We start from the raw sequence: 16293 nt of genomic DNA on the forward strand, positions 1-16293 counted from the left end.
GGCACGGCGCAGCATTTATTGGAAATCAATTCCGGCTTTCTCCATAAACAATGCACATGTTCCGTTGCTGTTTCATAAAGCAAGACCTCCCCCCGCCCGGCTTTTCCATTGGATGAAGAAAAAGTTGTTTGTGCTTTCTAAAGAAGAAGAAAATAATAATAATTCTTTTTCTTAAGAGTTTGGAATAACAGTGGGACAGGATGGATCTTAACAGCATTACAATATTGAACTGAGAATGAGAATATTAATAGAGTTAGATCGTGGATGGATCCCATTCCCAAATTTAAATATTTTATTTACACATGAATATTTTCACTAATTTAGTCAGTAAAGTGTAGGGATGACAGAACTAAACAGTTACTTTGTTGCCGAGCAAACAAATAATGCACAGGAATCGAAATATACATAATATATTATAATCTTAAAAAGGAAGGAAACTTTCTCCCGACCTAATTAAAAAAGGTCTGTCCATCCAAATCCAAATCCAAACCCCACCCCACCCCCTACCTCCGCAAGGCCACAACAATTTTTAAGGCCGTGAAGCAGGAGGGGAAAAAAATTAAAGAGCACCGCCTACCACTCTCTCTCTCTATTCACTTTTCTTTTTAAAGGTTTGAATTAATAATAACAGGGCATTTTTCATGGATGGCCGATTTTATAAGAAACTTGGTGTCTAAGCAAGCAAGCAAAGCACCCACAGGAGAGGTGTCTGGCGCCCACTGGATTGAGGGAGGGACTCAGGAATCATCACTAATCATTGATCTTTCTTTTACATTTTAGTTAAAGCAGCAGCAGTCCCTTCCTCCTTATCCTTGACGCGACCACCCCCACCCTTGTCCTTGTTCGGTGGTGGTTTTGAATTTGATGAGTAAACAGTTGTGCGAGCATCAACACTATTCTGCTTCTTCCGTCTCACAGGTGCTGCAGGATCCACCAAGGGACCTGACCATGTTTGCATTGCTCCTTTTGAATATGCGAATGCTGTCGAACTGAATGGGACATCTGGGGGGTCGAATTCTGCGTCTATGTGATGCGATGAACCCAAGGGGTAACCCACTCCTCCATCTTGGTGCGGTGGTGGAAACTTCTCGCTCTTGCTCTTCGCATTTGCATGTGTAATTAGTCGCCGTTTCTGCTTTTTCAATAACATCCACATCCATTACACTTTGATTATTCAAACTATCAAAACTAATTGCATGCATCACCCTACAGGAAACCCAGAAAAACTAACAAAACTCCCAAGTGCGTACTTAATCTTCTTATTACTCGTTTTAAAACAATTATTTAGTGGTTTCAATCTCATAAATCTTCTGTAATGAAGAATGGATATGCAAAAATTTGGTTCCAATCCATCATTTAATAGTTTCAAACAAGAAAATAGTTTTCTGAACCTCAAAACTGCGACATATTATCTCATCTTTTGCATCCAAGACAACCTCTCACGAACATTCCTTTTTATGGACGGCAAATAAGCAGCAGCAGCAACAGAAAACGATAAGACATTATTCTCTAACATGCACGTATGAAACCTAACCTTTGCTTTTTACCAAAAGCAAATCTGCAGAGGTCACAGAGCTGTTGATGCATTACCAATTATTGGTCCTAGCTATCTGGGGTCTTTGGAGGGGTGGATTGGATATGAACCTAACCTTTGGCATTTTTTTCCCTTTTTCACACAAAGTGGCCACTCAGGCCCCTTTGTGCATTTGACATTTCTTAAAACAAGATACTTTCTTTCCAGCATCACCATGAGCCATTACTAAGAAAAAAATTCCAAGTGCTGGTAGAGAGTTTCCTTGCCAACCATTTTATAGAACAGTTATCCTCATCCATATCCCCCACCCCGGGGGAAAACAAGTATAATGTTTTGGCAAATCTCAAGTATGCAGTGCATGATATATCTACTGTAAATATGATAAACAACAATTGGAAGCAGCAGCTTATCTGACATACATCAATATTGCCTTGAAGTTCAGCATTGGCTTCTGGAGCAGGAAATGCCCTTATTGGTCGATCACGTGCCCGAGTTTTCTTCACACCATCACCATTGGCTTTGCTAGCAGCTCTTAGCCTACACAGTATACAATCATAAATCCTCCAAGTCACACGAGATTAAAATGGATACTGTGAAGCGCTGTGTGCAAATGCTGTGCACATACTATGCACAGGAGGACACTACAGCCTCCATGAATGACAGCATACAAGTACAGGGGAAGTTTCTGATGTATGGCTGTAGTGTCCTGTGCATAGCATGCACACAGCAGATCTGCATTCATAGGAAATTGGTAACAAAAAGAGAAGCAAGTAAAACAAAATAAATATTGTTTCCAGAATAGGGATAGCTACCAGAACATTCGGTAGCTTGTCATTCCCTGCATCATCATTCTAGAATGTGACACCTCTCACTCTCCCCCACCTCTCTTTTTGGTTTGCTTCAAAAGCTTAGATTCTATTATATGGGAAGTTTCAACAAAATTTCCATCCGCCCTAGGGGGCTTTAACTGTTTGTAGCATACTCTCAAGGCTCCACATACTTAACATATGTTTCACTCGCCCAGTGAAACTCTCAATTATAACCAGATAAAATGTATTTGCATTCTAACTTTGTCACTTACCTTCTGGCTTCTTGATCTCGTAATTTAGCATCGATCTCCTTGCTTGGAGGATATTGTGGAAGGGTTGAAGGTTCACATGCGTAAGGCTTGGTAGTGAAGAACTGCAAAAGAATGATCAAGTTTGCCAAGGGGTGATCTTCTACAGGGGAAAAAATCAATTACATTGAAATTCAAAATATTTAGTGGTTAGAACAATTACGAATAAATGTCAACAAACAGACGAATAAACCCATAACCAGGCAGATAAAATGTTCGAAGCCTGCTTCATAGCTAGTTAGTTGTAACTAAGTTGTGCTTTTTCTGATTAAGAATGCATTTAACCTAAGTGGAAAACTACATGCAAAGACTTGTAGAAATAAATTAATTGCAGTTGCCAGAGCTTTAAGCAATCAGTAAAGCTATTATTTTTTGCTTCCAGATCACAAAAGTTGCTATACACAGCATTGTTCAATGCAGTTGATGATTTTCTGCCTCTTTCTGTTCATCTATATCCCTTCTCCCTTCTTCCAATTTTCTCCTTTCAACTCCTTCATGTTGTTTTTCCTCCTCACCTATGCTCCTGTTACGTTTAATGAATTGTCATGAAATTCTTTCTCAGGATTTAGTGAAAATTAATAGAATAGAGTTTTTGCCCTAGAATTATTGTTCTTGAAACAAATACTTTTGCTGAAGAATAATACTTTCTCTGTTTTTTTATCACATTTTTGTATTTTGATTGAATGAAATCATAATCTTGTTTAACAAAATATGCCTAATGGGTGACCAGTGGAATGGAATTATTCAATGAAGTCCCTAAAGTAGATAACGTTTGCCTTCCATATGCAACAAAATCTAATTGGTTGTAATAAAGAATAGACATTAGCGAGGAGAAAGTGTATTCTCAGAAACCTGACGTGAGGCTTCTCCAGTTGTCACTTGTCCGAAGCCATGGGGTTAAATTTATGTATTTATTGGAGGGAACCCAATCAATGCTTGTCTTTCTTCTGATCCATTTACTGAGGCCACTTCATAATCAACAAAATGAGGACAGGAAAATCTTTCTGAAAGCTATTTCACTGCAACTGCTCACAAGTACTTGGCAGAACCAACACCAGAGAAGGTGAGCAAACCCTCTAATGGGGTAGGATGTAAATGATATACCACTTAAATCCACAGCCTAAGAGAATTTAACAAATGAAACTAAGCTGATATTCAAGATAAAGGTGCCTGATGGCTTCCACAACTTTCACTATGGTTCATATTCTTTAGCACAAGCTTCAACAAAATTAAGTATTTTATTGCCAAAAGCAGTTTTCTTGATATTTATAGCCCAATTTCAGTGGTTGAGGAAGTACTTAATAGACAAAAGAATGAAAGATATGAACAAGAATGCAGTCTTAAACCTCAAGTAGGATAGAATGTAATACTCATGGAAAAAAGATGATGAAGTGCATGACTGTACATGCATTATGCAATCAGATAAAAGAGAGTGCATGTCAATCATGAGAGGCAGCAAAGTAGTTCCTTTTCCTTTTTTTTCCTGGTCCAAACGCTTTTCTTCATTCATTTATTCTACCAGAACAAAACTAAAGCAGACAATACAACCACCTCTAGAGAAAGTGAACAATCCAACTTAAAGAAAGGACCTAGCACACAGAAACCAATTCCTAATAATTTTTTATCAGCATGTTGCAAAGAAATAATTCAAAACATAAAAACAGAACAGACTGATTACTGGAATTAAAGAACTTACTTCACTCCTTAATGCAGCTGTGGCAGTTTGACGCTCAGCTGGGTCAATTGCAAGAAGAGTATCAATAAGTGGTAATGATGATGGTGGAAAGTCTTTAAACGTCTGTGCTATGCATCGTGTGTATGGTTGCCGGGGCTTAAAAACAGTTGCATGAGGCAATTTTAATTTTTTCCAATAATCCTCATTAGGAGAGCCACATAACTTGAAAATTTTATGCAGTTGCTCCACCTGAATAACAGAAAAGAATATAGTTAAATGACAATACAAATTTTAGCATTACTCTAATAATTTGTTCTTTAAGAAAGAGCAATATGCAGAAATATATGCATAAGCATAATAGATATAATCCTAGCCTGGGGATGCAATTCCAACAGGTTGACACAGGTTAGAAGCTAACCTGGTGCAAAAAGATTGAAATTTTCTTAGGGAATATGTATGCAGTTACTGTCTATTTGTCTTCCTAAAATCCCAGGTTGGCATCTTTAAGAATCCCCTTCAACTTCCAAATTCTAAAACTTATTGAGAATTTGAGATACTGTTTTTCGATCCTAAGGAAACCTGAATTTTTTCATTCTCCATGGTACTTGGCTAACGGCACATCTGACTTACATTCCAAGGTAGGGGAGATAAGTATGCCCTTCAATACATCTTCCTATGCATATGGTTTTATTTTCTTACTTTGTTGTTTTATATGTACCGACCGCTCCAGCTCTGTTTAGAGGTGGATGTGAGGTAAGAATGGGATAGGTGGGGCAATGGGTGAGGAAATATCTGGGAGCATGCTTCATTTCATGAACAGCAATGAAGAAGTAAAGGGAAGTTGGAAACGGAATTTAGAAATTTATGAACCACAATTCATAGATGCTTCTTCCCTGGGTTCACTTGAATTGCAATTCAGATGTGAATCAAGGGGGCTCTATGAGCAGCTCTGGTCAATAACATTACACTACAATAGAAATGAAAATAAAAGACAAGTAGTCTGAGGAGGAATCACAATTAACTCTATTCTCCCTGCACATCCTCTAGCTCATCTATCTACTGAAGAGTCTGTGAACTTCCATATAATTTTGAACAAGATATTCACTCTAGATGTCAGAGCTCTCACCTCTCACATAATGCTAATACATTTAAAGGGTCAAAAACATGCATCTACTTGTGCCAACATCTAAATTCTAAAAATTTCTTTCTTTAGGACCACACTGCATCCAGTCTACCCCTCCCAACACCCCAGTTAGCTGGGACCAACATTGGGTAATGACTTTTTTAATCTGCTTGTTTGCAAGGCCAAAAGCAAAAAAGGTATGGTGGCTCACTATTTCCAATTAATCAAGCCACAAAGCATACAGCCTCATACAACCATAGAGAACATTTAACAGGAATAAAACATATGAAATTGTTCTTAACAGACACTAGGAATTACTTGGCAACTCAATTTTCGTATGTTATGGTGTATGCCCCTTTTCTCTCTTTTCTAGTGTTTTTCCTTCCTTTTGACAAGAATAAGCATACAATAAGCATACTCTTAAATGCTCACTATTTCTACCCAAAAATATGTGCACTTAACCTTCAGCTTATTCTTCCAAATCTTGATAAGCATTACATACAAACCATCTTTTAATATTTGTAGACATTGGATACAGCATCAAATTATTCATGAAATTGAGAAATCATTTCCATGCCAAGCCCTCCTTATCCATGAAGCATTTAAGAGTACCTATTGTGTGTAATATCAACTAGTTCATGAAACATTCCCAATGGATGAACCCTAATCATTCATTGAGGGTCCCCATCTGTGGATAAATTCTCATTGGTTATATCATAAAGCTCCTTTGAGAGGGGAGTTATGAATCTCAAATTTTTTGAGGCAGCATGATACATATGAGAAGAATTTGCAACATACACAGGATTTTTAGTGGGAGATAGGACGGTAAGACTTTGGGAGAATGATTGGTCTGGGGAGTGGAGGTTGTGTGAATTATACCCATGATTATAGATCAAGCACTAAATTAATATGGCTAGAGAATATTTTAAAAGTAGGGAAAGCAGATTGTGTGGTGTCCGAGGTTTAGGAGGCCTTTATTGGATAGGGAGTTGGTAGAGCACATCACTTTGCTTGCAAGATCAGAAGCTGCAAAAATGGAAAGAATGTTATGATGGAAAGTCTACAGTAAGATCTTTTTATGACGCAATGACAAGGGACTGGGGGAAGTTTCCAATGTGATAGGTGCATCCAAAGTCCAAGGTGCTTTCAATTCCATCTTCCTCAAAAGTTGTTAGGATTCAAATCAAGAAGAAAATATATAGTATTCCAGGCATATAATTCTGTGCTAAAAAAGGTGGTTAAAGGACAAATTAAGGTGCTGCAAAGAGCAGAGTCCGAGAACAAAAAAGATAAATAAATGGTCATGGCTCTCACATGATTTGGAAGATAAGTATGTAACCAAAATTGGGCATAGAGACATCAACCACCCCTAAATAGTTCTCTCAAGTGAAATTAAAAAGAATTTAGAGAATAAGAACAATGTTTAAGTCACCTCTGTATGTCCAGGCAGGATAGGCTTCCCGGCAAGCAACTCAGCTAGAATACAACCCGCACTCCATAGGTCCACACCTACACCATAGTCAGTAGCCCCTAGGAGGAGTTCTGGGGGCCGATACCATAAGGTGACCACGCGACTGGTCATGGGTTGCTTGTGGTTAGGATCAAAAAATGAAGCCAAACCAAAATCGGCAATCTTAAGTATTCCTCCATTGTCAAGAAGGAGATTGGAGCCCTTAATGTCGCGATGCAATACACCTCGGTTGTGACAGTGCTCAAGTCCTGACAATAGTTGATGCATATAGCATTTCACCTGCCATATCCAGAGGCACATACTAAGGAAGGAAAACAGAAGGTACTTTCAAGTAATTTCTATCAAGTGTAGTCGCTTCAAGAAATAATAAATCAGAAAAGTAGGCTAACCTGGGGTTCTGTAAACTTAATGCCTGGGCTTGCAGCGAGTCCAGCCAAATCATGTTCCATGTAATCAAATACAAGGTACAAGCTACATGACATCCTTGAAGTCACCAAGCCCTGTAATTTGACAACATTCGGATGATCCAACCGCCGCAAGATAAGAATTTCTCTTGCCATAAATTTTACACTTTCAGGCTCCAAATTGTCAAATCGGACCTTCTTTAATGCAACAATTTTTCCCGACAAAGTATCTCTAGCTTTGTATACATTGCTGTAAGTTCCTTGACCAATCTAAGAGCAGGAGAATCAGGTCTTACACTCAGAAACAAAACCAAATAAAGAAGTTTACCGGGGGAAGGAATCAAAAGGCGTACCTTGTCCAGCTTTTCAAAACTATCCGCCCGCCTAGGAGTCCAACCACTGATCGCCTCACCGGCGACAGCAGAGAGCCAAGATGGCCATCCAGCAGCGACCTGCTCTCCATGTACATGCTTTGGTGGGTTGCTCAGTCTTGGATTAGGCCTGGACCTTCTCCTCTCACCCCTTGGGCGTTGACCCCCTTCCTGCTTCTCCTCCTTCTGGTTCTCCCCATTCTGAACCTCGGTATTCTCGATCTCAGTCACCGGAAGCTGCGACTTCCTACCCGACGAGACAGAGAGGTTCCTCTCATTCTCCTTCTCCCTTTCCCTCTCCTTTGCCTTGTGCTTTACCTTAGAAACCGCTGGGGACGATACCTCTCTTCCAAGTACACACCCCATTTCTCATATATCCCAAACCTCATCTCTCAGCACATCTTACTCCTCTTCTCCTTCATCCAGTCCCCACTCCCCACCGATCACCCGAAATCGAAAACCCTCCGAGACTTCCCAAGAACTTAGCATCCAAATCCGCTATTCACCTCCTTGAATTAGAAACCCTAAACGATACCTTCCCGTCATTCAATCTACCGAAGAAATGAGAAAGGTATACGGGCATAAAACCTACTCCAGGAGCCCTAAAGCTTTATTCCGACAAAGCGGTATAAGTAATGATTTGCAGTCGCCACGATTTATGGCAGTCAACAAGAAGTTAAAAAGGAAAAGCAAACAGTAAAAACAAACTTTTCTTGTGATTGACGATCCGCCTCTAAAGTTGCAGACGATGGAACTGACTAGAGCTTCGATCTCCCTTGCTTGTTAGACCAGAGAAAACTTTTGCCCTCTACTTTCCTTTGACTGCCGGAGACGAAGAGAGAGAAATAGAGAGGGAGAGCAAACGATCTCGCCGTAAACTGAGCACCACGTATTTATACTGTGATCAAGAATTCCGATCGTCGCAAGTCAAAGCTAAGCTTTTCCGTTGTCCTACGTGTACTTGCTTACTAGGCACCACCATGACGCCACGTAATCCATGTCTCATTGCCACGTTGGCAGTTATGTATTTTGACGAAGATGCCCTTTGATGCGCATACGACAAAGTTAATAATTCTGTGGACCGGCAAGGACAGGACGGTCAAGTGCTCACGTGTGGCTTATGCTTCAAAAGCTCACTGTTTCTGTATTTTTCGTTAAGAACTGCCTGTCCATTTATCCCGTACATCACTTAGCTGTAACTCTGTTTTGCTCTCAAGGTCGCGTTTGGGTAAGTGTGAATGCACAATGTTTTGGTTCATGAAAATATAAATTTAGTTTAATTTTGTATTGATAAATACATAATAAAAAAAAGGGTAAAACACAAAAACCTCTCTGAAGTGCTTACATTGCCCAATCATAAAAACTTTTTTTATAGTTTTATTTTAATAAATACTTTTTCTGAAATTTTGAGAAATTCAACAAAACTTTCCTCTGTCATTCCAAATACCCATTCTACCCTTTTATAAATTATTTTATATACAAAATTACTGAATAACTATGTTTTAAAAGGAGATTTTTGTCAAGTAAAAAAATAGGGTTATTTCAGTAATTTTATATGTAAAATAATTTATAAAAGGGTAAAATGGGTATTTAGAAGAAATTGATGCATCAATCTACCGTTTTCCGTCTAAGAAAATGACGGAAGGGAAGTTTTTGTCAACTTTCTCAAAATTTCATGAGAGGTATTTATTAAAATTAAACTAGAGGGAAAGTTTTTATGATTATCAGAAACTTTAGGGGAGGTTTTTGTATTTTACCCAAAAAGGAATTTTACTTTTAGTAAAAAATGTTTAATTTTGAAAATGCAATCATTAAAATTAAAACTCTCTTTTTTTTCACATATGCATATTTATTTTTTAAATGTAATCATTAAAAATATAATTAATAAGTTAAAATTAAAACTCTCATGGGTCTTAATTGTTTCTTACATTGGCAAATTTCTTAAAATACTTCTATAGTTTGGGAAATTTACTAACTATATCCTTACTATTTACATATTGTCTTAAATTACCCTTAAATTTTTTATAACTGAAATCATTATTAAGTGCTAATGAAAAAATGTTACCCTCCACTATTCTTTAAAATTGCAAAATAAAACCCAACTAATAAAAAAATTTAAAACACTGTAAGATAGTATCATCCATTATAAAAGTGAAGAGGATGAGTGTAAGGCAGAGAAAGTTCTTCGCCTGATCGGTTTTAATGGTTTTCAAGGGGGAGGTGGTTAAATCGGTCTCATTTCTCCTGCTCTCGCTTGCTTTCTTCCTAACTTCCTCACAAGCCAAGCCCATCATTCAGCAGCCTCAGCCTTGTAAATCCTTCGGTCTGAAGATCCAAAACACCCAGGTACCAGCAGACATCAAATCAAGAAGAACACCCTTTTGATCTCTCCCTTCGTTCTTTACTTATCTTTTCTGCTTGCTTTCTCTAGAGTTTGAGGAGCTGCTCTTATACAGTGACCATAAGAACCAGCTGCTCTTCAACATCATACACCCGAGACAAAATCGGTCTCGATTTCAGCGATTTTTATGGTAATTAGGTTTGTACTGTCGTGCCGATCAATCATTCTTCGGTTTCTCTTAATCTTCTCTGGTAGGATCAGGAACCGATGGGAGCATTCGAAAGGTTTTCGATGGATACGTTCAAGATGAGCAGACCCTGTACCTACTAGCAGATCAATTATTTGTATCTGTTCAGGACGGGTTACGATGGCTAGAAGCCAAAGCCTATGAAGATCAGTGGCTCCTATGTTACGACTGTCACATTTTACTACGACACTTTCATTCCTAATGGAGTTTGGTTCAGATTCAATCTCTGCTTTGAATTGTCCACCACATCTACGATCGAGACTTCGACCGTCCTTCAACCTCAAGGTCTCAAGCTTCATCCTAGTTTCAGCATTCTCCATTTCCAACCCAAAGTAAAGGACCTTCCCTAAATCCAATCTGAACTATAGTAGAATTAATCTTTATCAGTCTGTATTATATCCCAAGAGGACTGTAAAAAAGGAGAATTCAGCGAATTGAGGTGCTTCAGGAGTCCATCTAACCAGAGAAACGTGATGAAAATCTGAGAGGGGCCGAGTTGATCTTTCCAGGCTATTACAGTTCAAAACTTGAGATGTTTTCATTTCGATAGATCTAAACAGACTAGTAACAGTAGAGAATCAGAGATTGAGAAATTACCCCTCAGACATTGAAGAAAACGACGATCGACTTCATGTAAACTGGTTCTTTTCAATTTATTTCCGATATCTATTTTCTTTGTTTACCCTTTTTACTTCGTTTCTTCTTTTGGGGCAAATGGAGTAAGGCAGGCCCACAAGGTCTCCAAGGTTCGGTGGCTTCACCAACTGAAGATCTTCAACAACTGATCAGACGCACGCACATACGATGGGCCCAGACTGATCGGAGACAATGAGGGAAAGAACTGATCTGTGTAACAAATTTTGATGCTGTGGGTTTTGTTAACTGATTCTTTTGTGGGATCGCAGATTCTGATCTGCCCAGCTTGCCTTACCTTCAAGCCATAGTGAAGGAATCTCTTCCGATGCACCCTCTCGGTCCCCTATAAAGTAGTGGCGTAACGGGGAGAAATAAAACATGTAGCAGACATGGACATAAGAAAAGGGGAGATGGCGGAAGTAGGAATTTCAAAGGGGTGATGGCTTGGTCAAGCAGTTTAGGAATTCAAGGTTTAAGGGTATTTTAGGAATTTTAAAAAATTAACCAGTCAGTCACATGATGATGTCATATGTAAACGGAGTGTGATATAAAATTAAAGATAAAAGAGGTTTTAGACAATTGTCATAAAACTTAAAAGGTAATTTAAAACAATATATAAACAGTAAAGATATATTTTGTTAATTTCCTTATTAAGAAATTTGCCCTTCTCACAATTAATAGTCAAAATTAAATCATGCCCAATAGGTGATGAGTCCTCTCACCATAGATCTCACATGTGCTCCTCTCTCTCTCTCTCTCTCACACACACACACACACACTCCTTAATAGTCAATATTTGTGGCTGATGCACATTGTATTGGGAGCTTCCTGATATGCCCCTATAGAGGGTGTATTAGGGTTTTGATCGGTTCAAGGGGTGGATGGACCTTAAAATGGCCCCTTTGAATCGGATTTGAAAAAAAAAACTAAAAAAATAACTATCGATACGCCTCGACCGACGTATTAGATGTATCAATATTTTGAACCTTTGTATAAATACAAATATGTATAATACATATTTGTATTTGTATTTGTACTTTTCCCAAACTAAGCCTAAATCTCTCTTAATCCCTTATGGTTCTCTCTAATAAAATAAGGGTGTAAATTCAATGAAATGGATTAGGTTAAGGGCCAACCTAAATATGAGCCCTAGATTGGATGCAAATTAACGTCAAAACCCATGGGGTGAACCGATCTTCTTATATAAAAATCTAAAGAACATTACTCCTTTCCATGGCATATAAAGTTTTTCACATTTTTTTATTAATTTAAGTATATTTGTTTCATGGATTATTCAAATTAAATAATAAAATGTAAAGAAATCATTTAATGTGAACTTTTGGTTATTTTAGTAAGTTCAATTTGAAATTATTATTTTTTTTAACTTGGTTATTAATATCATGCTAAGCACATTTTTTTCGCTTTATAGGATTACACAAGGGGGGGACCATCAATTGGTTCTCATTCTAAGCAGTTGATTTATGTACACTTCTCATGATATATAAGTTATATATAAAGATATAAGTTTAAAATTTAATAACTAAAAAGGAAAAGATAATTATCTTTTCTAATATTTTATAAAAAGTTCGATGAATCACTGTTATCTTCATTTTTCTTTAAAACTATATTTTAAAACAGCAGCCCGTACATCATAGGGTCACCACTAGTATATAATTAACCAGTTATCAAGTATATATTTGCCCCACAACCACTTCAATCTTTCACTTCGTGTAGATGGCTGACATGGGGTGCTACTTTTGGTTAAACAGCCACTAACACAGCCATCAACATGATATTGTAGCAAAGTCAATTATGGGTGAAAATGGTATTCATTTGTTCAAATTCAATTCAATCGGGCCAAAAGTGATCTACAATATTTGACATGTTTATGATTAAATTGAATACAAATCCATCCCTACCTTAATCTATGATCTTATTTAATCCCCTCTTTCTCTCTTACATGTATGTATGTATATATATATATACATGCATGTATGTATATATGAAAAAAATGACATGAATGTTATAGACAGTTTTATGTTCAAGTTTCAAATAAGTTATTTTCAATTTATCTTTTTCATAATATATAATAGCCAAAAGCCAAGTTTTTTCTAATTCATTTTATTAAAAGTGTATAATAACTTTGATCATTTTGACTTCAATTTATTAATGCTATTCAACACCCAATTGCAATCATTCTCTTATGAGTTGTCTGTGGCCAATGTTCTTCAGTCTGATCTTTTTGCTTGCTCATTTGTTGATTTTAAGGAGTATTAGTCATTGTTGTCTGTTTGTGTTTGTTTTTGCTTTGTTTTTTTGGACAGTTGTTTCCTCTGTTTTTGATAATATTCTCTTTGCCATTGATATAAATCCAACAGGTGATATTCGATTCAAAATCATCCAAATCTTGTCACATCCATATGGGTCCGGCTACATGGATATAAATAAATCAAATTCAGATTTACCTATGCCCAACTTGAATTAGTCTATTAACAGCCCTAAAACCAACCACTCTAACAATTTTGTAAAGATATGGATACATGGAAAAAAACTAGCATAATTTGAGAGTGACACTTAGGATGTCTGTGCATTGGCTCAAGTGGTAAACTCGGATTGACCCAACCCTATTGAATTAGGGTTGGGTTAGTCTTAAATCTTAGTCGGGTTTTGGGTCAAGGTTACAAGTTTGGCTGAGTATAAGAGTACCATTTATAGGGTGAGTCAGGTCGGGGTCGTCTTCCATTTAGGGCTCATTTGATTCAAAGGAATATGGGTTTGGAATTGGAATAATGTTTGGCTGGACACTATCAGAATCTCATTTCTATTTCTTGGTGGAATGGCATTCCCCTATTTGAAGGAATTGTCATTTCATCCCTTTCCTTTGGGAATAAAATCTCATTCCAATTGATTTCAAGGGGGTGTTCTTTTTCTTCATTTTGAGAGGGGGAAAGTTGGTTAGTGGGATTTTGATTCCCATTAACCAAGAATCCCATGTTCTTTTTTCAGATTTATGTGGGAACCAAGAAAAATTTATTTTTCTAGCATCACTTACCTATCCATGTGAATTTCTACTAGGGGAGAAATTGCAAATACTTGAATGAGACAAAAATGTCTTTTAATAATGGGTTTTTATGGTTAATATGGTCATTATCTTATTTACATGAGAAATAAAAAAATATGGATACCCAAATAAATAATTTACCGAAAAATAAACAGAACCCAATTCTCTTTTAGATTCTTGTCTAAACTAAACAAAGTATAAGAATAGATTATTCCAATTCAATTTTCAAAGGGTTTAGATTCCCCTTCCAATTCTGATTGTAAATCAAACGAACCCTTAATTTGATGGCAACGGATTGGGTTTAGAAATTGTTCAAATGGGGCAAATCAAAGCCACAACCAACCATAGTCTGCGAAGCCTGGCCAAGCTACGATGTGACACCCCTCACATCAAGCTTTCCAATTGCCCAACCCATTGGGCAATTGGATGAAGCCCATATGTTTACAAGCGTTGACATTGCTTTATCAAATTAATTAAGTCCAATTTGACAACTCGTGAAATCTTTCGGTGGTGATTGAAATTTGAAAAATATAGAAAGAGTTCACCGCCCAAAGAAAGAGTTCAATTTGACAACTCGTGAAATAGTTTTTTTTTTTTTCTTTTCATGGTATCATTTTCAAATCCTAACTATAGACTATGGTTAACTATGAAAATTATTTCTTCTTTATACCAGTAACGTGAGATCCATTTAAGCTTATATTAAACTATATATTATATAAATAATTTAATGCTGGCCGTTTTTGGTCTTATTACTAATTTTTAATTTTGAAAAATGTCTTTGTCTCCATTGGACATCTATCCAGGATAAAGTAGGCATAATTGGTGAACATACTCGTTTGTCTCATAAATTCCTCCAACCTGCCCGTGTGGAATGATTCAAAGCAAAATTTTAAGACAACTGTTAGAATGTGGTTTATAAGGAGACAGATTTTTTTAATTGAACTGGACAATGAACCAGTTACAGTTTGGTTTTCGGGTTGAATGGTCTGATTGTTCAAATTGAAAAGATGGTTCACGTTTTAATAAAAATAAATAAAAAGTTTTTAAAAATAAAAAAGTCAATCAAACCCTTAAATGGTTTAAACGGTTTGATTGTCTGGGTCAGTGGTTTACTGACCAATTCAACAGTTTTTGGGGAAATAATAGTTCTAAGGTAAAATGGAACCGATCACCTAATCAGTTCTCGATTTTTCCAGTTCAACCGTCCGATTTGGTCTGATTTTGAAACCATGCAAAGAGATGACTTTTACTACGATTCTTATCGTAATTTAGGACTAAAACTGAAAATCATGGTCATAGATGTATTGCAATGACTCTGCCAAGAAGTCACTTTATCTAATCCAAGGTGGGGACATGGCAACATAACCAGGGTTTTGATTTAGTCAATACATCTAATCCAAGGTGTGGCTTGGCTTACAAGCGTGTGCCTATTGGATCTGTTTCCTTTATCTAATGCAGTGGATGAAAGCCGACTTTATAAAATTAAAACACTTGGGCTGATTAATATAAATTGGCATATAATTGTTATTTGAGATTACTTATGGTTGAAATGGGCATTACATTAAGAAATGAATGTGTGAGAGGCTGTTTCTAAAAACATCAAAGCTCTAGGGGTGAAGTTTAATAATTCGAATTGAAATAATTCTCGCATATAATGTGATAGCACAGATCTCATTTTCATCAATTTGTATTAATCAATCTAAAATGTTTTAATAGAAACAACATTGATACCAAACAACCTATATATTTTACAGGTGGATAATAACAACTGAGAAACCATGGATAGCATGTATAATTCATGATAGAATGAAGAATGCATTGTATTGTCAATGCACATTTTTTGGAAGAATAGACTTGAACACTTGTTTACATATTTAAGTTTCCAATACAAGGGACCCATATGTAGGTATTTCATGGGCGAGTGGATTATTAGGAAACTGAATCAGTTGTGGGTGAGACTCAAACTTCAATTATATTCAGGCACAATGTTTTCATAGTGGACTAAACAGAAAAATAGAATGCTCATTGGGCCATGATTCTCATGGTTTTAAAAAACGACTGGAAACGGAATTGTTCTGGCCATCGGTTTTTGGGTTCGGGTCAATGGTTCAACCATCCAATTCAAACGGATGGCCCATCCTAACAGAAAATAAAAAAATAAATAAATAAGGCCAAAACAGATCAATGATTCAATTACTCGGGTCAACGGTCATTGACCTATTCAACGATTTTTGGTTAGAAATCAGATTTGGGATAAAACGGAATTGGTTACCTGGATGGTTCATGGGTAGAATGGTCCAACCATCCCAGTCA

General features: G+C 36.9%; 1 protein-coding gene and 1 long non-coding RNA gene across 2 annotated transcripts; one reads left to right on the plus strand and one right to left on the minus strand.

The window, feature by feature from the left end:
* Positions 1-384: 384 nt before the first annotated feature.
* LOC148861623 (putative serine/threonine-protein kinase At1g54610) lies at positions 385-8601 on the minus strand. The gene is made up of 7 exons (XM_088982743.1): positions 7678-8601; positions 7310-7594; positions 6882-7199; positions 4348-4575; positions 2616-2716; positions 1954-2071; positions 385-1132 (listed from the first exon to the last, which is right to left on the minus strand). The coding sequence occupies exons 1-7, from the start codon at positions 8059-8061 to the stop codon at positions 770-772; spliced, it is 1797 nt and encodes a 598-aa protein (XP_088838869.1). The 5' UTR covers positions 8062-8601; the 3' UTR covers positions 385-769.
* Positions 8602-9862: 1261 nt separating this feature from the next.
* LOC148861624 (uncharacterized) lies at positions 9863-11509 on the plus strand. The gene is made up of 2 exons (XR_016112443.1): positions 9863-10041; positions 10127-11509. It is a non-coding gene; the product is annotated as an uncharacterized LOC148861624 (long non-coding RNA).
* The last annotated feature ends 4784 nt before the right edge of the window (positions 11510-16293 follow it).

Source organism: Nelumbo lutea, chromosome 4 (genome assembly GCF_056320005.1).
Source record: "Nelumbo lutea isolate HS-2025 chromosome 4, American lotus-T2T, whole genome shotgun sequence".
NCBI lineage: Eukaryota > Viridiplantae > Streptophyta > Magnoliopsida > Proteales > Nelumbonaceae > Nelumbo > Nelumbo lutea.

What these genes read in the sequence shown, in the direction of transcription:
- LOC148861623 (XM_088982743.1), bottom strand. Translation starts at nt 8,061, where the DNA reads ATGGGGTGTGTACTTGGAAGAGAGGTATCGTCCCCAGCGGTTTCTAAG. An exon ending in CAGCTGCATTAAGGAGTGAA is followed by an intron (nt 2,717 to 4,347) that starts GTAAGTTCTTTA and finishes ATTCTTTTGCAG; the next exon opens with TTCTTCACTACCAAGCCTTA. An exon ending in CGAGATCAAGAAGCCAGAAG is followed by an intron (nt 2,072 to 2,615) that starts GTAAGTGACAAA and finishes TATACTGTGTAG; the next exon opens with GCTAAGAGCTGCTAGCAAAG.